The sequence below is a fragment of the Tamandua tetradactyla genome, chromosome 8 (assembly GCF_023851605.1).
Source record: "Tamandua tetradactyla isolate mTamTet1 chromosome 8, mTamTet1.pri, whole genome shotgun sequence".
In the NCBI taxonomy this organism is placed as follows: Eukaryota; Metazoa; Chordata; class Mammalia; order Pilosa; family Myrmecophagidae; genus Tamandua; species Tamandua tetradactyla.
The window spans coordinates 22461359-22486979 of NC_135334.1; the positions used below are offsets into that span (position 1 = coordinate 22461359).

General features: G+C 39.1%; 1 protein-coding gene and 3 long non-coding RNA genes across 6 annotated transcripts in view; 2 read left to right on the plus strand and 2 right to left on the minus strand.

The window, feature by feature from the left end:
- Nucleotides 1-25621, minus strand: part of LOC143644167 (uncharacterized) — a 117514-nt gene that overhangs the window by 31880 nt on the left and 60013 nt on the right. Inside the window, exons 2-3 of the long non-coding RNA XR_013156538.1 lie at nucleotides 19748-19895; nucleotides 833-1051 (exon numbers count right to left, since the gene is read on the minus strand). This is a non-coding gene — a long non-coding RNA (uncharacterized LOC143644167). The remainder of the gene's footprint in view (nucleotides 1-832; nucleotides 1052-19747; nucleotides 19896-25621) is intronic.
- MPZL3 (myelin protein zero like 3) overlaps nucleotides 734-25621 on the plus strand; it is a 32014-nt gene continuing 7126 nt past the window's right edge. The window contains exons 1-4 of one of the 2 annotated variants that reach the window (XM_077112774.1): nucleotides 734-950; nucleotides 19627-19793; nucleotides 23156-23351; nucleotides 24748-24913. In XM_077112774.1, the coding sequence (XP_076968889.1) occupies nucleotides 878-950; nucleotides 19627-19793; nucleotides 23156-23351; nucleotides 24748-24913 (602 nt within the window). In that variant the 5' untranslated portion in view covers nucleotides 734-877. Of the gene's footprint in view, nucleotides 951-19626; nucleotides 19794-23140; nucleotides 23352-24747; nucleotides 24914-25621 lie in introns of both variants that reach the window. The other variant, XM_077112773.1, reaches the window with a different exon arrangement.
- On the plus strand, nucleotides 1042-19603 carry LOC143644169 (uncharacterized). Its single transcript, XR_013156541.1, has 3 exons — nucleotides 1042-1196; nucleotides 18503-18587; nucleotides 18670-19603. It is a non-coding gene; the product is annotated as an uncharacterized LOC143644169 (long non-coding RNA).
- The window catches only part of LOC143644168 (uncharacterized), a 37779-nt gene continuing 36719 nt past the window's right edge, over nucleotides 24562-25621 (minus strand). For both annotated transcript variants that reach the window (XR_013156540.1, XR_013156539.1), the window contains one exon: nucleotides 24562-24857. This is a non-coding gene — a long non-coding RNA (uncharacterized LOC143644168). The remainder of the gene's footprint in view (nucleotides 24858-25621) is intronic.

The window sequence follows — 25621 nt, forward strand, 5'->3', positions numbered from 1 at the left end:
TACTCTTAATGGAGAAACCTTCCAGGATTCAAGTTTCTAGTAAAGGGATGGGAGTTGAAATACTGAAAACTCATTACATCTTACCCAACTGAAGCATACTTTTGTTCCCCGCCTGCTTTCATTGATCATTTGGGGATTCCAAGAGAATAAGCTGATTAAAAAATAAAAACAAGGTACTATCCCATCTTTTATTCAGAAGGATGTGACACTATCTCTTCATTTCACTTCATAACAATACTCCCTTTTCCAAAGAAAAGGATAGACAAATACCAGTTACCATTTTCCTCAAATATATGCTGTAATGATTTGATCTTCATATTGCCACTGTTAACAGCAAATTAAATGTTAAACACCTAATTTGAGGACGTAGTGAGCTGGACGCTCTAAAAGGTATACTCAAAAGGATATGAACCAAAGAGATTGAGGCACATATTGACCACGAGAGCCTAATACATAGTTAATGTATTCCCCGATCTGTATGATCTCCTAGGTCCTTAATGAACTCCAAATTTATAGGAATCTATTCTGTGAGCTTAGTTTAACTACAACAATCTAGGGGTACAACGACTTCTGCAAGAGTTGGATGAAGACTATAGGTCCTACTGAATTCCATAAAAGTAAATTAAGCCTTCCCTCGATTTATTACTGTGACTTTTCCAAGAAGTCGAAGCCTCCATTTTCAAACAAAACAGCAACTGACTCCAAACTCGTGAACAAACCCAGGTGCGGCTCTGGAAAAAAGCCATGTTCCTATGGCAACTTCCGACAGCCATTTTAAGCTTTCTGGCTGCCTCCAGCCGCACGTCACTTCCGGTGTTACCTGTATACTTACCGGGAGCCGTAAACAAGGTGTGCAAGCATCTGGGGAGCTGTCGGGATGCAGCAGAGCAGAGCGGCTGGAGGCCGTGGCTGCGCTTTCGTCCCACTGCAGGGCGTTCTGTTCTTCCTGGGTGAGTGAGCCGGTTGGCTCCAACTCACTTCCGGCCGGGGGTTGGGGAAGATGGTCGCTTTTCCGGTTCCGGGTGGGGGTCTCAGGTACGCCCCCGCTCCGCTTTTGGGAAGAAAGTAAAGGGGAGGAGACCGGGAGGATTTGTTATCTCGTTGTTGTCAACACCCACTGAAGGGACCTTCCAGCTTGTTAGTCGTCTCCCAAGCCCTTGGAAGCCCGACCACCTCGCGTGACTTATTATATTCTGGTGATTGTATGACAGGATGGAACTACAGAGCGGTCTGGCTTTGGGGGCACCTGGTGGTGGTGTTTTGTGATGAAGCGAAGTGTGGTTGATTCTACTGTGGTTTTGTGGGGTGTATATCGTGATTAGCAAAAGGCAGTTCTTGTGTTCAGTAATCTGTTCCAGTAATTTTGCGAAAGAAAATTGACTTTATTTTTTGTAATTATGTTTTTCTGTAGGTGATTGTCAAGGGCTATGAAATAAAACGTTTATTAGTCATAAGAGATGTGATGTTATTTCGTTAAAATAGAGCAATCTATTGTTGAGGAAAAATCAACTGCTTTAGTATTTTAATAACATCTTTTTTTTTAAGTAAGAGAAAGGGCGTATCAGTTCTATTATTTTAAACTACTAAAATTTAACGGAAGTGCACTTTTCAGTCTTCTATAAGTTCAGAGAACAGTTTTCATATTGCATACATTTTAATCCAACCTAATTACTTTCATTGTCTGGATTTTTTTTCTGTGTGTTCCTGGGAAATCAAATGTTGGTAGGATCTAGATGGTATAATATTAGTAGCTAACATTAGAGTGAATTGTCCCCATCATAAAATTTCCCTGTGTGTAAGAGAAATTTTTGAAAGAAACAAATATAAAGATTTCAGTGGCCCTAAATCTTAGGAGGGAAGGCCGGGAGGTTTTTACCTGGTGACTAATATTCATGCAATCAGCATACTCCCTGGTCCCTCCCAGCTGTCTGTGTCATCACAAATGTTGGTGTCCAGTTTATCAGCCAAATTATTTTGCAATATAGTATTTGGGCTGGACTACTGTCATTCCAAATTCATAATCCCAGTTCTCTTCCTCTCTTCCTTCTTTTTTTCCCCCTCTGTCACTACCCCACCCCAGAGGAAATGTTCAAATACTGTTTTGTTGAGGAAAAATATTTTTTAGAAATGCTGTGTGGGTTCTTTACTTAAACCTGATGTTGTTTTGCACTGAAGAACGTACATAAAATCCAGCAGAGCAAATAATAGTTGAGTCATATATGAAAAGTTTTTATGATCTCTGTGCACTTGTGAATAGATTTATCTTTTGCCTTATTTTTATGCTTTAATGAGATGTAATTCACATACCATACAGCTTACCCATTTAAAATGTACAATGTTTTTGTATATTCACAAAGTTGTGCAACCATTACCACAGTTAATTTTAGAACATTTTCACCCAGACAGAAAACTAGTGCCCATTAATAATCACGCCTATTCCCACTTCCTGTCAACCACTAATCTATTTTCTGCCTCTATGGATTTGCTAATTCTGAACATTGCATATGAATGTAGTCATAAAATAAGTACCCCTTTGTAACAGCTTCTTTCATTTAGCATGCTTTCAAGGTTCATCCATTCTTTTGCTTTCCTTTTTCTTTCTTTTTTTTTTAACTTTAAAAAATTGTGAAATATATATATATATGCAAAAAGAAATAAATTTCAAAGTACATTTTAACTATTAGTTATAGAACAGATTTCAAACTTTGGTATGGGTTAAATTCCATAATTTCGTTTTGCTTTTAACTCGTCCAAGACACTGGAGACTAAAAAGAAGTATCAATATAATGATTCAGTGGTCATACTCATTTCTTAAATCGTTAACTTCTCTCTTATAACTCCTCGTTCTCTTTTGATCCTTCTCCCAATCTTTACGAATATTTAACTTTCTTTTTCATATTGAAAAGGAGTGTTGACAATGTGGGATAGAAAGATGGAACTGGTTGATGTTCTTGAAGAGACTAGCATTTCTGGATTTTAGGACTTATCTAGCCTAGGAACCATTTAAAAGGCTGTAGGTTTCTGAAAAGTAAACTTAGTATGTGCAAGTTTTGTAGAATCTCAGAGCCTTGGGTGTTCTTTTTTTTTTTTTTTCCCCTCAGTTGTGTATTTTACTACTGGAACATTTAAAAGTAAGTCTGGGTGTTCTTTAAGGCTAACAGGAATGATGTTGGTTGGGGGTTGGCAAACTTTGGCAAGTTCTTTTTTTTTTTTTGCATAGGTAGGCACCAGGAGTGGAACCCCGGTCTCCGGGTCTCCATCATGGCAGATGAGAACTCTACCTGTTGAGCCATGTGGCCCGCCCTTTTGCTTTAGTTTTGTTTTGAATATGTTAAATAATAGACTTTGGTTTTAACCAGTGTTTATTTGCTTTTCCTCTTCAAAGACCCATTAAACTGTTAGCTTGTTTGAATTCTCCCTAAATTAAAAATCTGGTCCTGTTATGTCAGATGATAAGTACGTAGAAATAACAGATTAGGCAGCCTAGGGTTCCTATATGTTTCTCTTTTCCATTTAAATGTGCAGTTATATGAATCAAGGTTGGCAGATTTTTGTTTTGGAAAGTGAGGTGCTCAAATTGGGAGCTTTGTTTTGTCATGTTTATTTAATTCCAAATACAAAATTACTCATATTAGAATGTGATTTTCTCATCTTCCCAGATTACATTTTAAAAATTATTTTGAATATTTCTATAGTTGGCTGATTTTCCCTGGCATGACCGCTTTTTTGTGCAAGTGAAAAGATAAATATTTACAATGACATTAGGCCAAATACAGATTGAAAATTTCTGAATGACTGTCACATTGGGGTAATTATTTTTCCTGTTTTATGAGTGGAGAAGACATATTATTTTATATATATATAAATATAATATAAAATATATATTATTTTATATCCATTGATTTGAAAAACACTTCTAACTAGTATAATATATGTAAGAGAAAAGTGCACCTATCATAATTTTATTAATTAAAATTAATTTTCAGAAACTGAAGGCATTTGAATAACCAGTAGCCAAATCAGGAAACAGAATGTTGCTGCACCCCAGAGGCCTTCCTTGGGCTTCCTTCCAGTCTGTACCCATTCTCCCCTAAGGGACCCAACATTCTGACTTTTAACTGTGCAGATTAGTTTAGCTCATCCATAGAACTTACTTTTCTGTAGCTATACATTTAAGATCCCCTCATCCAGTGGTTAAATTCTAGTAAAGTGATGACAAATATTGGTAAATTTGTGGTGAAATCATGCTCATGAATATGGAATTCAAATTTATTAACAAAGAAGAATTTGATAAGTAGGTAGCTTAATAGATAGTGTACTTACTATAATTCAGTAACAAAAATTGTCCAGAACTTAATTTTATGCTTATTTTGTAACAATTTCTGTATTATAAATAGGAAACTGTTGGTGTGTGTCAGTTAATAAATATTGTTAAGCATCCACAATATGCTAGGCTCCATTTTGATGAGCTCAGGAGCTCATCAAATTATCAATAGATAGTTTTGGAATCTGGTACTAAAAGAAAGATACACAAGAAACTGTGGAAGCACAGAGGAGGGGCCCTTATTCTGACATGAGTATCCAGGGGAGACTTCCTGGAGATGTTACCCCAGTTAAATCTTGAAAGGGGAATAAGAATTTGAGGTAGGGAGTTAGGAAAATTCCAGACATAGAGAATAGCATAAATAAGACATGGAGGCATTTAACAACTTTCCAGGCAAGTTTTTTGAAACTCGTTCTGGTTAGACCAACTTAGATCACATGTCAGTGCGAAACAAATCTCTGTGGTCAGGGGGATGGTGTGCTAGAGCTAGTTTTTACTGGCTGTCAAGAGCCAGTTGTGCTTTCTCTTCCTAACTCAGTATTTGGTGACTTTCATCTTGAGATTAACCATGGTAGGAATATTTATAGTATGGGAGGTGTCAAATATTAACATGTTTTGGGCTTTTTCTTTTCTTTTCTGTTTTTTTAAGCTATTTGTCAGCACATCACTGGGTTAAACCATTCGGGGTCATCCTCAGATGGGAGTTGTTCTAGTTTGCTAGCTGCTGGAATGCAATATACCAAAAACAGAATGGCTTTTAAAAAGGGGAATTTAATGTGTTGCTAATTCACAGTTCTAAGGCCGAGAAAATGTCCCAATTAAAACAAGTCTATAGAAATGTCCAATCAAAGGCATCCAGGGAAAGATACCTTGGTCCATGAAGGTCGATGAAGTTCAGGGTTTCTCTCTCAAGTGAGAAGGCACATGGCAAACACAGTCAGGGCTTCTTTCTCAGCTGGAAGGGCACATGGCGGACACGGCGTTATCTGCTAGCTTTCTCTCCTGGCTTCCGGTTTCATGAAGCTCCCCGGGAGGCGTTTTCCTTCTTCATCTCCAAAGGTCACTGGCTGGTGGACTCTCTGCTTTGTGGTGCTACAGCATTCTCTGCTCTCTCTGAATCTCTCATTCTCCAAAATATTTCCTCTTTTATAGGGCTTCAATAAACCAGTCAGGATCCACCCAAATGGGTGGAGACATGTCGTCCCCTAATCCAGTTTAACAACCATTCTTGACTAAATCACATCATCCAGGGAGATGATCTCATTACAGTTTCAAACATACAGCATTGAATAGAAATTATTCTACCTTTATGAAATGGGATTTATATTAAAACATGGCTTTTCTTAGGGGGCATACTTCCTTTCAAACCAGCACAGGGGTATAGTCAATTGCTAGGTATTCTTCATTTGCTCCCATGTTACTAGACCCCTTCACTGCCCTTCTCTACTCCTTGGGAAGCCAACCTTGTAAACTGCATCATCCAGGCTCTCTTCCTCTGGCTTCCAGTTGGGCTTGGCCATTGGAGGCACTGCGAGAGATTGGAGGGCAGGAGGAGGGAGAGGTCAGGGTTCTTTTTTCCGCTCCCTCCCTGCCTTAGTGCCATGGCTGGGCCTCTCTAGGATTACAGCTCCTGACAGCTGGCCCAGACTTCAGCTCTCACGAGGTTCCAGTAACATCATTTCCTCTCCTTGCCCCTTTTGGCCTGATTGTAGTAAAGACTTTGTGTCTTTGATGATTCCCTGACCCTGTCCATACACTTCACAGTCTTGGAATACCATATATTTCCTTCCTGGATCCTGACTGAGAGAGTCATCTTCCCCCAAGCTTATGGGCTATGTGGGAAAGGATAGATATCCAAAGAAAATCTGGGTACTGTTAGGAAGGGAGATGAGGGGAATGGATATTGATCCTGCACAAACAGATGTTTACTCCATTCAATCTGAGATTGCATGGTAGTGAGATTGAGTAAGTGGGTATATCCCGTTAACATTTGGATGCTCCGAGGCATGTCATGGCTAGCAATATAGATTGGGAGATCATTAGGATATCAGTGGTTGCTAAATCTATAGAAGTGGATAGCATTGTCCAAGGAAAACAAGCTGAACGAAGAACCCTCTGATGTATCACTAATCTGTATCTCTTTCTTTGCTGTAAACCAGGATTGGGAAACTTCTTCTATAAAAGGCTAAAAAGTAAATATCTGAGGCTTTGTGGGCCACATAAATCTCTTTTGCAACTTCTCACCTCTGCTGGAGTAGGGCAGAAACACTCGTAGGCAATACATAAATAAATGAACATGGCTGTGTTTAATAAAATCTTATTTACAAAAAGACATTGTGGGCTGGATTTGGCCCATGGGTCATTGTTTGCCAATCCCTGCCCTAAACCAACTGCCCAATTGACATTATGCTGAGGCTATTTCAAAGGCATCTTAAACTCATCCAAAAATCTAACTCATGTTCTTTGCAGCCAAGTCTGGTACTTTTCTAGTTTTTCCTGTCTCAATGAATGGCATCACGAAGTCAGAAACCTGGGATTTCCCTTTCCCTAACAGTCCACATCCTGTTTATCACCAATTCTTGTTGATTTTACCTTGTAAGTATTGTTGTCTGCCTACTTCTTTCCAATCCCAAGCTTCCCTTATTTCTCACTTGGCTATTGTATTAGTCTCTTAAAGCAATGTCCCTATATTCATTGTTGTATCCTCCTGCCTTTCCTAGAGTGATCTTTTAAAAATTCAAATGTCATCATGCCTTTTCTCACTCAGTACCACATTTAAATATTTTCCATGGTCTCCTGTTACTCTAAGGATAAGGACCCAAGTCCCTAAGGTTCTGCATGATCTGGCTCCTAGCCACATCTTATTGCCCTTTCTCTTTCATGCTCCCTGTGTGCCATACTGCCTTCTTTTCAGTTCCTTGACTGATTGTGCTCCCCTGCATAGAACCGTTGTCTATGCTGTATTCTTTACCTAGAATGGTTTCCCTCTTCTCACATTGCAACCTTCCTTCAGATCTCAGCTTAAAAGTGACTTTTTCAGGGAAGCTTTCACTAACCACTTCCCCCTCCTCCCACCATAACAGGTGCAAATCTCATAACTACTGTTTGTCTTTCCTTGATAGCACTTAATGGAGTTTATAATTATGCATTTATCTTTGCAATAACTTGATTAATGTCTCTAACTTCCACTGTATTTTAAGCCCCAAACAGAGGATGTATATATTTTGCTCACATTTAATCTTAAACCTAGAGGATGGCACAAAAGAGATGCTCAATAAACATATGGTTGAAGAGTTAGTGAATGAATGAGGGTATTATCATGGAAGCCCTCGGAGAGAGAAATTTAAGGAGTAAGTAGTTACTGCTATAGAGAGGTCCAATAAGATAAGGATAGAAGAGTGTCTATTGGAGTTTTTTATTTTTTTGAGAGTAGTTGTAGGTTTACAGAAAAATTGTATCCTAAGTACAGAGTTCCTATATATAGCCACCTCTCTCCCTGGCCCTCACACACAGATTTTTCTGTTATTAGCATTTGCATCAGTGTGGTATCTTTGCTACAATTGATGAAATAGTATTATTCAAATTGTTATTAACTATAGTCCACAGTTCACATTAGGGTTTACTCTTTGTGTTGTACAGTTTCATGGTTTTTAAAAATTCTGGTAACATATACACAACCTAAAATTAATGGTTCTAACCATTTTCTAGTATCCAATTCAATGGCATTAACTGCATTCATAGTATTTGTGCTACCCTCACTGCCATCCATTACCAAAACTTTTCCATCACTCCAAACAGAAACTGTAGTGATTATTCATTAGATCTCACAGTTTTAAGACATATGATGCCCAGTACTGGAAGGAGGAGTGAAGTCCAAATTGTGACAGACTTAGAAATGAATGGGAAGGGAGGGGATGAAGACTTCAGGTATAAAAAACTCTTTCACAAAGACTGGCTGAGAAAGGAAAGAAATCTTTCTTATAGGAAAGATTGTTATTGTATTTGTTTTATTTGTTTGATTGTTTTTAAGGATGGGAGAGTCATCTGAGTATTTAGAGGCTGAGGGGAGAGAGATGTTCCTGAGAGGGAGAGGTTGCAAACAGTAGAGAGTGTTTTTGTTTTTTTTTTTAATCTTGGAGGGGATGGGATCCGGGGCAGAGTAGGAGGGCTTGGGCTTGCAGAAGAAAAGGAACACCACATCCTTTCAGGTCCGGGTAAGGATGTGTGCAGAGGCTTGGCAGGGCAGTTTGTATGGTCTCAAATTTCTTGATGTTAAGAGCTGACATTTTCTTCTGAGAATGAGTAGCTTGGAGGTTGCATAGAGGACTGAAAGAGAATGGCAAGGGTTTGAGGTATCATGGAAAGGGAGCGGGCCAAGGGCAGATTCAGGAGTCACCAGGCCTCATTGAGGGCTCACCTAGGGGTGAGATTCACGAATTTCTTATGTATAACTTTCTGTGCATTTGTGTGATTTTTCTCTCTCAGGGAACCTTTGTCACTGTCTAGGAGAGGTCATATAGGACTGGGCTTATCCTAAATGGGTACAAGGGAAAGATCTGTATCAGAGTAGTTAAGAGTGTTGAAAATACTGTAAAAATAAGATTGTAAGGAGTGGATAACTAATGAGCATACTATATTTAGATACTAGAATTTTGGGTTACCTGCCTCCCTCTTTCTCTCCATCTCTTTCTGTCTGCTCCCCTTCCTCTGAATTTTTGCATTCAAGGTGCTTTGCATTGTAATATCGGAAATAGCTTTTACATTGGGGGCAGTCAATGTGTGTGTGCTTGAGTAGTATTATGTACTCCTGAAAACTGAAGGGACAATGAAGAAAGAGCAATGAACTCATCAGGGAATTTGGAAAGTACCACAATGGGGGGTAATATTGAGGCTGGGGTTTGAAAGTGTGTGAGTGTTGGGAAACAACCCAGGAGGGATTTGGGTAAGAATGGGAGAGCCTTTCAGACAAAGGCATAGTCAACGGCATAGAGGCATGAAAGGGACACAGTGTATTTTAGAAATGGCAGGACATTCTAGGCATGGTGAATGGGATGGAATAGGGAGGTAGGTAAAGCAGGTAAAGTTTGGGTCCATATTCTCAATGTTTGGATTTTATTCTAAATTCCGACAGGGAATTATTGAAGTTTTCTGAATGTGTAAAATGTTCATTTTTAAAAATCTGATCTATTATTATTTTTTGTTAACTTTTTAAATTGTATAATATAACATATATATAAAGCAGAGAAGTAAAAAAGCAATAATTTTCAAGTACTCTTCAACAAGTAGTTAAAGGACAGATCCCAGAGTTTGTCATGGGCACCATACCATCATTTCTAGTTGCTCCAGAGCATAGGAGACTAGAAGGGATAAATTTTTTTTTATCATTACAATTGCCTTTTTTTTTCTATTTTGTGATAAATAACATATATACAAAAAAGCAATAAATTTCAAAGCACAGCACAGCAATTAGTTGTAGAACAGATTTCAGAGTTTGGTATGGTTTACAATTCCACAAAATTGCAAAAAAAAAAAAAAAAAAAACTTAGGTTTTTACTTGTAGCTGCTAAATATCAGATTAATGATCCAGCAATCATGTTTGTTTGTTAAACCCTACCTTCTCTGTATAACTCCATCATCACCTTTGATCTTTCTATCCAACTTTTTAGGGGTATTTGGACTATGTCCATACTAACTTTTTTCAGGTTGGAAGGGGCTGTCAATAAATGGGGTAGAGAGATGGAACTGGCTGATGTTCTGGGGAGGCTGAGCCCTCTAGGATTCAGGACTTATCTGGTCCAAGAATCCATTTGGAGGTTGTATGTTTCTGGAAAATTATCCCAGTGCATGGAACCTTTGTAGAATCTTATACATTGCCCTAGGTATTCTTTAGGATTGGCTGGAATGGTTTTGGTTGGGGTTTGGCAAGTTATGATAGGTAGCAATGTCTCACTGAAGCTTGCATAAGAGTGACCTCCAGAGTAGCCTCTCAAATCGATTTGAATTCTCTCAGCCACTGACACATTATTAGTTGAGATGTTCACTTTTTTTTTATTTATTAAAAAAATTAACTAACACAACATTTAGAAATCATTCCATTCTACATATGCAATCAGTGATTCTTAATATCATCACATAGATGTATGATCATCATTTCTTAGTACATTTTCATCGATTTAGAAAAAGAAATAGCAAGACAACAGAAAAAGAAATAAAATGGTAATATAGAGAAAAAATAAAAATAAAAAATAAAAAACATATATAAAAAAACAAAAAAAACTATAGCTCAGATGCAGCTTCATTCAGTGTTTTAACATAATTACATTACAATTAGGTAGTATTGTGCTGTCCATTTTTGAGTTTTTTTATCTAGTCCTGTTGCACAGTCTGTATCCCTTCAGCTCCAACTACCCATTATCTTACCCTGTTTCTAACTCCTGCTGGTCTCTGTTACCAATGACATATTCCAAGTTTATTCTCTAATGTCGGTTCACATCAGTGGGACCATACAGTATTTGTCCTTTAGTTTTTGGCTAGACTCACTCAGCATAATGTTCTCTAGGTCCATCCATGTTATTACATGCTTCATAAGTTTATTCTCTCTTAAAGCTGCATAATATTCCATCCTATGTATATACCACAGTTTGTTTAGCCACTCGTCTGTTGATGGACATTTTGGCTGTTTCTATCTCTTTGCAATTGTAAATAATGCTGCTATAAACATTGGTGTGCAAATGTCCGTTTGTGTCTTTGCCCTTAAGTCCTTTGAGTAGATTCCCAGCAATGGTATTGCTGGGTCGTATGGCAATTCTATATTCAACTTTTTGAGGAACCGCCAAACTGCCTTCCACAGTGGTTGCACCATTTGACATTCCCACCAACAGTGGATAAGTGTGCCTCTTTCTCCACATCCTCTCCAGCACTTGTCATTTTTTGTTTTGTTGATAATGGCCATTCTGGTGGGTGTGATATCTCATTGTGGTTTTGATTTGCATTTCTCTAATGGCCAGGGACATTGAGCATCGTTCATGTGCCTTTTGGCCATTTGTATTTCCTCTTCTGAGAGGCGTCTGCTCAAGTCTTTTTCCCATTTTGTAATTGGTTTGGCTGTCTTTTTGTTGTTGAGTTGGACAATCTCTTTATAAATTCTGGATACTAGACCTTTATCTGATATGTCGTTTCCAAATATTGTCTCCCATTGTGTAGGCTGTCTTTCTACTTTCTTGATGAAGTTCTTTGATGCACAAAAGTGTTTAATTTTTAGGAGCTCCCATTTCTTTCTTTCTTTCTTTAGTGCTCTTGCTTTAGGTTTAAGGTCCATAAAACTGCCTCCAATTGTAAGTTTCATAAGATATCTCCCTACATTTTCCTCTAACTGTTTTATGGTCTTAGATCTAATGTTTAGATCTTTGATCCATTTTGAGTTAACTTTTGTATAGGGTGTGAGATACGGGTCCTCTTTCATTCTTTTGCATATGGATATCCAGTTCTCTAGGCACCATTTATTGAAGAGACTGTTCTGTCCCAGGTGAGTTGGCTTGACTGCCTTATCAAAGATCAAATGTCCATAGATGAGAGGGTCTATATCTGAGCACTCTATTCGATTCCATTGGTCGATATATCTATCTTTATGCCAGTACCATGCTGTTTTGACCACTGTGGCTTCATAATATGCCATAAAGTCCGGCAGCGTGAGACCTCCAGCTTCGTTTTTTTCCCTCAAGATACTTTTAGCAATTAGGGGCACCCTGCCCTTCCAGATAAATTTGCTTATTGGTTTTTCTATTTCTGAAAAATAAGTTGTTGGGATTTTGATTGGTATTGCGTTGAATCTGTAAATCAATTTAGGTAGAATTGACATCTTAACTATATTTAGTCTTCCAATCCATGAACACGGTATGCCCTTCCATCTATTTAGGTCTTCTGTGATTTCTTTTAACAGTTTCTTGTAGTTTTCTTTGTAGAGGTCTTTTGTCTCTTTAGTTAAATTTATTCCTAAGTATTTTATTCTTTTAGTTGCAATTGTAAATGGAATTCATTTCTTGATTTCCCCCTCAGCTTGTTCATTGCTAGTGTATAGAAACACTACAGATTTTTGAATGTTGATCTTGTAACCTGCTACTTTGCTGTACTCATTTATTAGCTCTAGTAGTTTTGTTGTGGAATTTTCTGGGTTTTCGATGTATAGTATCATATCATCTGCAAACAGTGATAGTTTTAGTTTTCCTTTCCAATTTTGATGCCTTGTATTTCTTTTTCTTGTCTAATTGCTCTGGCTAGAACCTCCAACATGATGTTGAATAATAGTGGTGATAATGGACATCCTTGTCTTGTTCCTGATCTTAGGGGGAAAGTTTTCAATTTTTCCCCATTGAGGATGATATTAGCTGTGGGTTTTTCATATATTCCCTCTATTATTTTAAGGAAGTTCCCTTGTATTCCTATCCTTTGAAGTGTTTTCAACAGGAAAGGATGTTGAATCTTGTCAGATGCCTTCTCTGCATCAATTGAGATGATCATGTGATTTTTCTGCTTTGATTTGTTGATGTGGTGTATTACATTAATTGATTTTCTTATGTTGAACCATCCTTGCATACCTGGGATGAATCCTACTTGGTCATGATGTGTAATTCTTTTAATGTGTTGTTGGATTCAATTTGCTAGAATTTTGTTGAGGATTTTTGCATCTATATTCATTAGAGAGATTGGTCTATAGTTTTCTTTTTTTGTAATATCTTTGCCTGGTTTTGGTATGAGGGTGATGTTGGCTTCATAGAATGAATTAGGTAGCTTTCCCTCCACTTCAATTTTTTTGAAGAATTTGAGCTGAGTTGGTACTAATTCTTTCTGGAATGTTTGGTAGAATTCACATGTGAAGCCGTCTGGTCCTCGACTTTTCTTTTTGGGAAGTTTTTGAATGACTGATTCAATTTGTTTACTTGTGATTGGTTTGTTGAGGTCATCTATTTCTTCTTGAGTCAAAGTTGGTTGTTCTATTAGATCTATTCTCTTTGGGGTGCGCTGCACTTCTTGGATCTGTAATTTTAGGTCTTTCATAAGAGTTGGGAAATTTTCAGTGATAATTTCTTCCATTAGTTTTTCTCCTCCTTTTCCCTTCTCTTCTCCTTCTGGGACACCCACAACACGTATATTTGTGCGCTTCATATTATCATTCAATTCCCTGAGCCCCTGCTCAAATTTTTCCATTCTTTTCCCTATAGTTTCTGTTTCTTTTTGGATTTCAGATGTTCCATCCTCCAGTTCACTAATTCTAGCCTGTCTCTTGAAATCTACCATTGTAGGTTTCCATTGTTTTTTTCATCTCTTCTACTGTATCTTTCATTCCCATAAGTTCTGTGATTTGTTTTTTCAGACTTTCTATTTCTTCTTTTTGTTCATCCCATGCCTTCTTCATGTCCTCCCTCAATTTATTGATTTGTTTTTTGAAGAGGTTTTCCATTTCTGTTCGTATATTCAGAATTAGTTGTCTCAGCTCCTGTATCTCATTTGAGCTATTGGTTTGTTCCTTTGACTGGGCCATATCTTCAATTTTCCCGGTGTGATTTGTTATTTTTTGCTGGCGTCTGGGCATTTAATCAGATTTCCCTGAGTGTGGGACCCAGCAGGTTGAAAGACTTTCCTGTGAAGTCTCTGGGCTCTGTTTTTCTTATCCTGCCCAGTATGTGGTGCTTATTTGTCTGCGGGTCCCACCAGCAAAAGATGTTGTGGCTCCTTTAACTTTGGAAGATTCCTGCTGCTGGGTGTGTGGTGGAGACAGAGGAAAGGTTGTAGGTTGTAGGTTGGTTTTAATGGCTTCAAATTGTGAAGTCCTGGGATATGAATTCCTTGAGAGAGGGATTCCACCTGAGTTGCGTTTCACCCCTCCCGCGGGGAAGGTTCAGGTGGTAGAGAGCCCTGAAAGCAGCCCGCCTCTGCGTTCGGGGCAGTTGCAACCTGTGTAATCCCAGCGCTGAGCCCAGAGGCAACCAAGCTTCCACAGAAACAGCCACAGAAGGCTCTGTTTCGCCCCCTTTCCTCTTTTTCAGTTAGCCCAATAGGCGACTTCCGCCTTGATCAGTTTTGCCTGAGCTGAGGGCCTATTTTTAGTAGTCAGAAGTTGTTCATTAATGCCACTATTGGTGTTAGGTTGGACACAGTCTCTACCACTGTTGGAGACTCTTTCCTTTCCCTCCGGGAAGTCGCCTGTGGGGGAGGGGCGCTAGCCGCTTGGGGAACCGCTGATCCGAGGCTCCCAGCTGGCCCAGGAAGCCGCGCGTGCGGGAGGGGCGCCGGCCGCCGCGGCTTGGAGAACTGCCGATCCGAGGCTCCCAGCCTGCCTGGGAAGCCGCATGTGTGGGAGGGGCTCCGGTCACCGGCCACCGTGGCTTGGGGAACCGCTGATCCGAGTCTCTCAGCCGGACTGGGAAGGAGGGAGGGAGGGGGGTCGGCCGCCAGCCACCACGGCCTGGGGAAGTGCGCACCGCTCGGGGACCTCACCGCAGCGGAGTCTTGTAGCCGGTCCAGCCGTTCCAGACTGGGGTACACTGTGTGTTTGGTGTCTGTCGTGGCTCCGGGAGCTGTTCTGTACTATTTCTAGTTATTTAGTAGTTGTTCTGGAGGAGGAACTAAGACGCGCGCACCTTACTAAGCCTCCATCTTCTCATTTTCTGAGATGTTCACTTTAAAAAAAAATAATTTTATTGAGAAATCTTCACACACATATATTCCATATATTGTGAACAATCAGTGGCTCACAATATCATCACATATTTGTGTATTCATCACCATGATAATTTTTTAGAACATTTGCATCACTTCAGAAAAAGTTATAGGAAAAAGAAAGAACTCATACATACCACACACCTTACCCTCCCTTTCATTAACCATTAGTATTTCCTTCTACCCAATTTTATTTTACCTTCCCCCACATTGTTTATTTATTTTTTAATCTATTTTCTTTTTACTCATCTGTCCATACCCCGGATAAAAGGAGCATGAGACACAAGGTTTTCACAGTCACACAGCCACATTGTAAAGTTTTATCTTTATACAACCATCTTCAAGAATCAAGGCTACTGGAACACAGCTCAACAGTTTCAGGCACTTTCCTCCAGCCACTCCAATACCTCATAAACTGAAAAGGAATATCTGTATAATGCATACAAATTACCTCCAGGATAACTTCTTGACTCTGTTTGAACTCTCTCAGCCACTGAAACTTATTTTGTCTCATTTCTCTTTTCCCTCTTTTGGTCAAGAAATCCTTCTCAATTCCATGATGCCGGATCCCAGCTCATGTTGGGATTTCTGTCCCACACTGCCAGGAAGATTTACACACCTGGGAGTCATGTCCCAAATAGAATGGAGGGCAGTGAGTTTACCTTTTGAATTGGCTTAGAGAGAAAGGCCACAACTGAGCAACAAAAGAGGTTCTCTGGGGATGACTCTCAGGCCTAATTTTAAGTAGGCTTAGCCTATCCTTTGCAGGAGTAAGTTTCATAGGGTCAAACCCCAAGATTGAGGGCTTGGCCTATTGATTTGGTTGTTCCCCACTGCTTGTAAGAATATCAGAAATTCTCCAAATGGGGAAGTTGAATATATTTCCTTCTTTCTCCCCAGTGCCCCAAGAGGACTTGGTAAATACTTTTGTAATCACTGCCTGAATTACTCTGGGATATATCAGAGAATCACAGTAGCCTGGACAAACCAACAAAATCTCATGCCCTTTTCAAGATTCCATGTACTTATGGTGTTCAACTAAACTGACTGTACAAGTTAGATTAGGAAATACACTATCCAAAATACAAATTTTGCACCCAATAAACGTTTCTCCCTTTAGTCTCACGCAGAAGTTGAAGTTTTAAAATATGGACGAGATCATGCTTTACCCTGTATTCTGATATATCGTACTCCTATCCAGATCAGCTTCATTCATATCTTTAGTCAAAGTCAGATCCCTTTTTCAACTTTTTAAACTGTTGCTGTGTGGGGTACTGCTGAATTTTATAGCTTCAGAGTTCTAACTCTGTGCTCACGTGTCACATAAATACCTGAAGTTTCTGGGAATGACCGTATTATATGCAAACAGCTCAATTTCTCAGAATTTAAAATTAACAGTCACACCTCCTGAATATATACGACTGATGCAAGAGCTTACAATCTAGGTCCCTTTGCAATAGGCCCCAACCTGACAATCCATACTCTCAACTTTAGTTCACCGAGTTTTTACATTATAGTTAGTCTATGTGATTGAATCATGATAATATTTGTCTTTTTGTTCCTGACATTTCCTTCAACATACAGTCCTTAAGCTTCATTCACCAAGTTGCATGCTTCACAACTTCATTCCTTCTTGCAGCTGCTCAGTAATCCATTGTACATGTACACTATAGTTCCCCCTTCCTTTCCTCTGTCATTATACCTCGAGATGTTCATTTTAATTATAATTAAGTTAAAAGGAAAGTTTCTATTCTAAGCTTTTTAGGTATTATTTAATCTTATTGATTCCTCGTAATGATTCAGTGAATTAGGTCGTGTTATTATTCTTATTTATCAAGTGAGGAAATTGGAGCTTGAACAGGTTGGAAACTGTGTTCAAGGTCTTACAACCACAAAGTAGCTGAGCTAGATTTCAAATTCAGGTCTGGCTAATTCTTAAACCATATTTTAAACCCCTGTACTATACTTATGTTTTAAGATAAAGAAATTGGTTGTGGGAAGAGTTTAGATTATCTATTCAGTTGCACCTCCCAGGTGTTAGAGCTAGATCTTGAGTGAATGAATGAAGATATTTTCAGGTTGGTGGGTCAGGAGTAAAGGCCTAAGAGAGAGTGGACCTGGGGGATGAAGACTTTTCAGGAAAGATGAACAGCATTTTCTTTTTCTTTTTTTTTGAACTGCATTTTCAAAGGCCCAGAAGCAAAGAATGACCAGTTTAGCGTGGCTAAGTCAGAGAGGACGCTGTGGAAGAACCAGAAGCCATCCTCCTTTTTGGGGTGGTTCAGATTCTTATTAGAGTTGTGAGCACAGGCTTGGTCTCCTCCTTTCAAGAGGAATGTAAACAGACTAGATTGTCTAGAGAGGAGCAAGAAAAACGATTCAGAGCAGGCAGAGGTAAAGGACATGATGACGCATAACTGTGTCTGTGACGGGAGAGGCTGAGAGAGTGTAGAAAGACCTGAGGAGATGGCAGTGATGGTGAATAGACTACCTAAGGGGCATCAAGCACTTACTCTAGGCCAGGCAGGTCTCTCAGTGTTGCCTATTTTAACTCAGTTAATCCTCACAGTGACCTTCTGAGTATTGTTATCTGTAAGTACTATTATTATTATTCCTGCTAGGGTGAGGAAACTGAAAGCCAGCAAGTGATGGGACTGGGATTTGAGTTCAGACCCTCTGACCCGGGAACCTGGCCTCTCAGTGACTGCACTGTCCCTTACCGGAGGAACTGGTTTTCACAGCTGGACGTATGCTTGCTGCCTTCTGAAACCTTGCTGCTTAGTTTACCTTTGGCCTTTCAGTAGAATCATTGCCTATCACAGTGGATAGGGAAATAGGAAAAGCAAAGTGTTGGTGACTTAATTTCATAAAAATGGCTTCCTAGTGAAGACAGATTTTTATTCTGTGTTCTCTGAAAGTAGGGAGTACTGGGTCTCCAGCATGGCAGGTGAGAACACTGCCATGGCGCCGACATTGCCCACCCATGATTTACTTTTAATAAACATATGATCCGTTAACCAGCTGTATGAAAAGGGGTGGGGGTAGGGGAAACTAGTTAAATTAAACCTTGGGGAAGTTTTAGAAAATTATTTGCAAAATTTTTCCTATCTTATTTAAAATTTTTTTGTGTTAATGTATATATGTAACATAAAATTCCAGTTTTAACCATTTTTAAGTGTATAATTCAGTGGTATTGATTATATTTACAATATTATGCTGCTATCACCACCATCTGTCACCAAAACTCTTTTACCACCCCCCAAAAAAGACCTTGCATCCACTAAGCCATAACTCCCTGTTCTAGTTTGCTAGTTGCCAGAATGCAACACTCCAGAGACGGATTGGCTTTTAATAAAAGGGGATTTATTTCATTAGTTCTTCCGAGGAAAGGCAGCTAACTTCCATCTGAGGTTCTTTCTTATGTGGGAAGGCTCAGGGTAATCTCTGCTGGCTTTCTCTCAGGCCTCTAGGTTCCAACAACTTTCCCCAGGGTGATTCCTTTCTGCATCTCCAAAGGCCTGGACTGAGCTGCAAGTGCTGAGATGAGGTATGCCGAGCTGCTTAGGCTGTGCTATGTTGAGTCTCTCATTTAAGCACCAGCCAATTAAGTCAAACGTCATTCATTGCAGGAGGAAGGCCTCCTAGCAGACTGCAGATGTAAATCAGCAACAGATGAGGTTCACATACCATTGGCTCATGTCCACAGCAACAGAACTAGGTGCCTTCGCCTGGCCAAGTTGACAACTGAATCTAACTACCACACTCCCCATTTCCCTGCCTCTCTAGTCCATGGTAACTTGCAATCTACTTTCTGTCTCTATGAATTTGCTTATTCTAGATATTTCGCATAAGTGGAATCATAAAATATTTGTCCTTTTTGTGTCTGGCTTATTTTGTTCAACGTAATGATTTCAAGGTTCTGTGTTATAGCATGTATCAGAAATTCATTCTTTTTCACAGCTGAATAATATTCCATTGCATGTTTATACAACATTTTATTTATCTATTCATGTGTTGATGGATGCTTGGGTTGTGTCTACCTTTTGGCTGTTGTGAATAATGCTGTTGTGAGCATTGGTGTATCGGTATCTATTTGAGCTATTTTTTTGCTCATTTTGCTGGAGGTGAAGGCAGTGGTAGATTCAGCTTGCAACTGTGCTATACGTGAGTTAAGGCCCTTAAACCACAAAAGCTGCTGTATTCCTGGAGTGTGTGTGGGTAGGATGGTGGGGGCGGTGGGGGTGACGTTGTGTTTTAGTCTGCTGTGGGCAGACTCACTTGTTTGTGCTCAGTTTAACCACGAGTCTGTATTTGGAAAAATGCTGGTGTAAATTTTTTACCCAAGCATTCATTTTATGACTCAAGATTGCAGAATGATAAAAATACTGTCTTTGATTAATGCAGATAACATCTCCCTGTCTCTAGTGTGTTTTCCTGAAATGGTATATTTATTGCTATGGATTTTAAATGAGAGCCCTAAAAAAGATAAGTAGTATTTCTAAATTGTTCACTCACTTCTGCATATCCTACCCAAATGAATAAATAATAATAATATATTTTAAATGTTCTGGGCTTGCTTTGACTAGGTGCTTACACAGCCCTTTCCTTGGAGATTAAAGCAGATGCCCATGTCCGAGGTTATGTTGGAGAAAACATCAAGTTGAAATGCACCTTCAAATCTACTTCATCCATCACTGACAAACTCACCATAGACTGGACATATCGACCTCCCAGTAGCAGCCGCACAGAATCAGTAAGTGTGTGCTTTTAAGGAAGTTCCTTTGAGTCTTCTCTGGACAACAGTTGTGGTATCCTGTTTTTCCAAGTCACAGACACATCCTTTGGCCTTCTCACCCTATGATAGAAGAGAAGCTTTTGTTTAAGGAGATGAACGTCAACCCTATATAACATTCATTTGGTCAGGCAGGGCTTTTTAGTCTTCCCTGTAAGAATCTTGCGAATAAGTTACAGGAAAAAAGTTGTCAGAAAGTCAGAAGAGGAAATGTGGTTTAATTTGGCTTTTCTTTTGTTGTTCTTTTTTACATGATTTCATAGCTTCATTTTCAGACTTAATGTACTAAAAAGGGTACCTCCTAGGTATTGGATAGAAAAATTCTGTAGGTACCAGTCATAGACATCCTTTCTCTTAAATTTGCTCATTTCCTCTTGGATGTAGTTGTCTCTGTGGGTGATTCTGTTTGTATATCTATGCTCTGTAGGTTTATCTTGGCATCTTCTCCCAGAGTATAAACATCTCTCCCAGAGTATAAACATCTGCATTGATTTATGTAGCAACATTTGAAGGAAATGATGAAACCTCGTGTACAGCTGTTGTTGACAGATGGTCTGGCAATATTAGAAGCATAATATACTTTAATTACACATATAAAGCACGTTTATGGCTCAGAGTCCATTGTGGATATCTAATGAAGATTGCAGTGCCATAAAAAACCCTTTCTCATTATGCTTTCAGCAGTATCCTTAGCACAGGATACATGTTATAAGTATGTGGATGTCATAGCTACATGAAAGATTATATTTTTGAAAGTGGCCTTAATCTGTCCATCTGGTCTCCTTCACTGGAAAAACTTTTCCTTTGATTTTAATGTATAAGCTTTGAATTTTGTTTAAGAAGCCGTTATCAAATGTCACATAGCTCTGGAGTTAGATAGTGGCCTCAGTGAAGGAAGCTAAGCTATATTCCTGGTCCCTTTTTCTTTAGACTTAAAATAGTTCACTCCAGTATTCTTTCTTTGGAGTGGTCAGGAAATTATGGCTGGCCTTGTTTGGCTCTGCTTACTTGGCCAAAAGTAGGGCAGAGCAAGCCATGGGGAGCTTCTTCGATCAGAAACCTTAAATACAGAGAGCAGTTCTCTTACAATGCTGTCCTCTGTGAAGCTGGTTTGAAAATCAGCAGACTCACCCAAGATGGGGCTAGTGTACCTGTAAGCCACGCAGCATGATGGTGCAGTTACTGTGTCAGTCAGGTTTCTCTCTGACTAATTAGTTAGCAAACATGGGAGTGTCACTAATTTAACTTGAAATATCCAGGTTAGAGTAATCCTGAAGATACACAGCAGGGATTGTTTTGTCAATAAAAAGGAGTTTCAAGACCTTTTATATTGATGCTAATAATCAACAGTAAGTATTCTTCACTTCCCCCTTTGGTACACTTATTATTTATTCCAATCTATAATTTCTATCAGACTGTGAGTTCAATGAGAGTAGGGACTGTGTCTGTTTGGCTCCCACCATATCCCTTTGTTTAACACTGTACCTAGCACATAGTAGGTATGCAGTAAATATTGTTAAATGAAAGTACAAACAAATGAACTGACAAGTGACTCAGCATCTTCTCTAGTAAGCTGCTTTTCAAAATTGAGCAATTTGGTGGTTGTCAACTCCTGGGTTCTTAAGTGGGAAAGTATCAAGTAAACAAAGAAAGAGGAAAGCCTTATATCTTGCATAAGAGAGAGAGGTCTTAAAGTGCTTTGGGTGATGAAACCTTTGATCACTAAGTCTCAAACAGCATCATTTAAATTCAATATACATTCATTGAGTATTTACTATGTATTTGACTTGGAGTTTATATTACTTGCTATTTTAGTTTCCTTGGCTACTCAACCGAGTATCACACAATGGGTTGGTTAAACAATAGGAATTTATTAGCTGATGGTTTTGAGGCTAGGAAAAAGTCCAAATCAAGGTGTCATTCAGGCAGTACTTTCTTCCTGAAGACATTCCAAGCCCCAGCATTCTGGGGCTGGCTGCGGGAGATCCTTGGTCCTGATTCCCTTTGTCACATGGCAATACATGTGGCAGCCTCTTCTGGTCTCTCCCTTCTCTTCCAGATTCCACTGACCTACAGCTTCTTGTTTCCTAGTGGCTTTCTTTCTCTCTGTCTGATTTTCATTTAGTTTATAAAGGACTCTAGTCCATAGGATTAAACCCACCCTGATTAAGTTACAACTTTCCTGAAGTAACCTCATCAAAAGTTTCTGCTTACAATGGGTTACACTCATGGGAATGGATTAAGTTTAAGAACATGTTTTTTTCTGGGGTACATATCTCCAAACTACCACCCTTGCCAAGGCAGATAATTTGAAAGAGGCTGGATTATGATATATACTTCTGGTAATTCTGAGAACAAAGGAGTCTCCCCTTTGCCACTTACTAGTTGTGTACCTTTGAGTAAATCAGTTTTTTGTTTAATTTTAAATTATTTTTAGCCTTATTATCCTTTCTATAAATTTGGAATAATTATGCCTGCCCCATGTATTTCAGAGTTTATGAGGCTGAAACGAATAAATGTGTGTGAAAGTTATTTGCAAACCATAAAGTGCTTGTCTTCAGGAAGAAAGTATTGCCTGAATGACACCTTGATTTGGACTTTTTCCTAGCCTCAAAACCATGAGCTAATAAATTCCTATTGTTTAAACCAACCCATTGTGTGATATTCGGTTGAGTAGCCAAGGAAACTAAAATAGCAAGTAATATAAACTCCAAGTCAAATACACAGTAAATACTCAATGAATGTATATTGAATTTAAATGATGCTGCTTGAGACTTAGTGATCAAAGGCTTCATCACTCAAAGCACTTTAAGACCTCTCTTAAACAGACATTTGCAACAGGGTTTGAATTTGTCATTTTTGACATTTTGGGTTGCACAATTCTTTGTTGTGGGGGGCTGTCCTATACAGTGTAGGATGTTTGGCAACATTCCTGGCCTTTAAGCACGAGATGCCAGTGGCACATCCCCAGTTGTGACAACCAAAAATGTCTCCAGATATTGCCAAGTGTCTACTTGGGGACAAAATCTCCCCCTATTGAGAACTATTGCTTTAGGACTTTAGGGATAATTTAGAAGATGTTAGAGAGTTAGGATCCCAGGATTCTCCCATCGGACTCTTTTTTTCCTCCCTGGATCAGTTTTATTGATCTCACTTTTTCCCTTTAGGTTGGAGGTGAACAAAGCATACAAATCTGACCAACTGAGAAAACTTATTATACAGTTGTATTTTATTTTTGATATACTTCACTTTACATTTTCATTGCATTTTAGAAATTGATTTTTTTTCTCATGGTGTTGCTTTCATAGATTTTTCATTATCAGTCTTTCCAGTACCCAACCACAGCAGGCATTTTCCGAGATCGGATTTCCTGGGTTGGAAATGTATACAAGGGGGATGCATCCATCAGCATAAACAACCCTACTATGAAGGACAATGGGACATTCAGCTGTGCTGTGAAGAATCCTCCAGATGTGCATCATAATATTCCCACGACAGAGCTAACAGTCACAGAAAGGGGTAAGCTAACGGCCACCAAGCCTTCTGCAGTACTCTCTGGCTACTGTGATGCCCTTTGGAGAGATCCAGTGATAAGCAGAGCTACCTATCTTTGTAAACCTGGTGGATCATAGGAGCATTGTATCAAAGTGATTTTTCTTCTGTGCTGATGTGTCTTTGAGCATGAATTTTCTTACCTGTGTTTTGCAAACTGAATTTTCTCTTGAAATATTGTCATAGTTTCCCCCATTACTCCTTTTTTTTCTTTTAACTTAGGTCACCATAGATCTTGTGGAATGTATGGTCAGTTCCCATGTATTTGAACGCATGCCGTCTATATGAAATAGAAGTCATTCCAGTTTCCCTAATATGTTCGTAGTCCCCAGTCCTGAGACAGTGTCCTTGCCTAAGCCTTGAAAGGATTCTCCCTCTGATGATGAGAAGCAGCATGTTTATTTTATGCTGCAAAGAGGAGCTTCCTTTCAATAGTGAAATAGGAAGAAGAGTAGGTTAAGGACTGACCTTTTTTTCTATATTATTCTTTGGTGACTCTTGAGTGGTCGTAGTCATTCTTGTCCTTAGTTGGATTTGAACCAAAGACATAGAGATTCAGGATTGCATTATGATTGATTATTAATGGCTTACCATTTTTCAGTTGTTCATTCTTTTCCCCCCACCCCCGCTTCCCTCCCTCCCTCCTTCCTTTTCTTTTTCTCTCCCTTTCCACTCCTGTCTCTTTATTCTTTTTAAAGATAGTAACTCAGGTTTCAAAGACATGGCTCGTTTATATACTGCTGGTAGGAGTAGAAACTGACAGTTTTTCTGGAAGACAGTTTGCTAGTATGAATCAGATGCCTTAATTCCATTTAAAATTTTGTCTTAAAGAAATAGAGCTAACTGTAAATGTTTACATACAAGGATAGTCATTATAATATGACTTGTATATTCAAAGAATTAGAAACAACTTGAATATCCAGCATCAGAGTGCTGATTAAATAAATGACACAGTATGGTAGAATATTATGCAGCCATTAAAAATTGTGTCTGGAAGGAATTTTTAATGACATGGAAACATTTATGATATATAAGTAAAAAAGGAGTCTAGAAATGATATGCCCAACATGATCCATAATTCTAAAAATATACACCCTACCCCCACATACACACCTGTGCCCACAGACCCCTTGAAAGAAGATTGAAAGGATATATACCACAATGTTATCCTAGGTGGTAGGATTTTGGGTAATTTTAAATTTTTATTTGTGCTTTTGTGCATTTTCTACCTTTCCACAATGAATTTATTCCTTATGTAGTCAGAAGAAATACAAGAGTAAAAGTAAAACCCATTTCGTGTCCTTTGATGAAGGAGGCACCTCAGTTCGGCCCTCTCTTTGACCTTCTCTTTTCCCTCTCCTAGGTTTTGGCACCGTGCTCTCCTCTGTGGGTCTTCTTTCCGTCCTTGTCTTCATTCCCTCAGCTGTGGTGGTTGTCCTACTTCTGGTGAGAATGGGAAGGAAGTTTGCAGGACTGAAAAAGAAGAGCAAGTCTGGCTATAAGAAGTCGTCTATTGAGGTTTCAGATGAGTAAGTCCAGCTGGAGCCCTGAGCAGTCAACCCTCTTCAGAGCCCTGCTATGTGGAAGGCACCCAGAGACCGGCTTCCATCCCTTCCTTTCTTCCAAGCCAAATTTAGGTCTGCTCTGACCTTCAAAGAAAGGTTTTATGCTGAGAAGTACCAGAAGAAAGGTTGAAAGTGAAACTTGTGGATATTAAGTTTGGGGGAGGTGAAGGGGTTGATATTATGACTCTAATCTCGATCTTTGGAAATCAGGTTGTACAGTGCCAGGGTTCTGAATATAAGTTTTGAAGTAGAGATTCCATTCCTTCAAAATTGACAGGAAATTCTGACAAGTCAATTATTTTCCCTGTCTTCACTGCACTTGGTGTCTCCCTACAGAAAATGCTCAAGCAATGAATAGCTGTGAGAATAGCTTTGAGAATAGCTGTGGAGGACAAAGACGATTTCAATAAGCAAAATCTGTTCTTGGTCACCAGGTGGCCCATAGGGCCCATTGGTTTGTGGTTATCAAAAGCAGTTATTAGACATCGCTTTGCCAGTGAGGAGGCATGATCCTGTTTTTTTCCCTACAAACAAATCTGAAAAAAAAAGAAAAGATAGCAAAAGTCTACATAAAATCCCTATTGGTTCTTCATGGTTTATATAAGGGATTCTTAACCTGGGGAAGGAGAGGTCTTATCTCAGGAGGGTCCCAAACTTTCTGTGTGTGTCCAC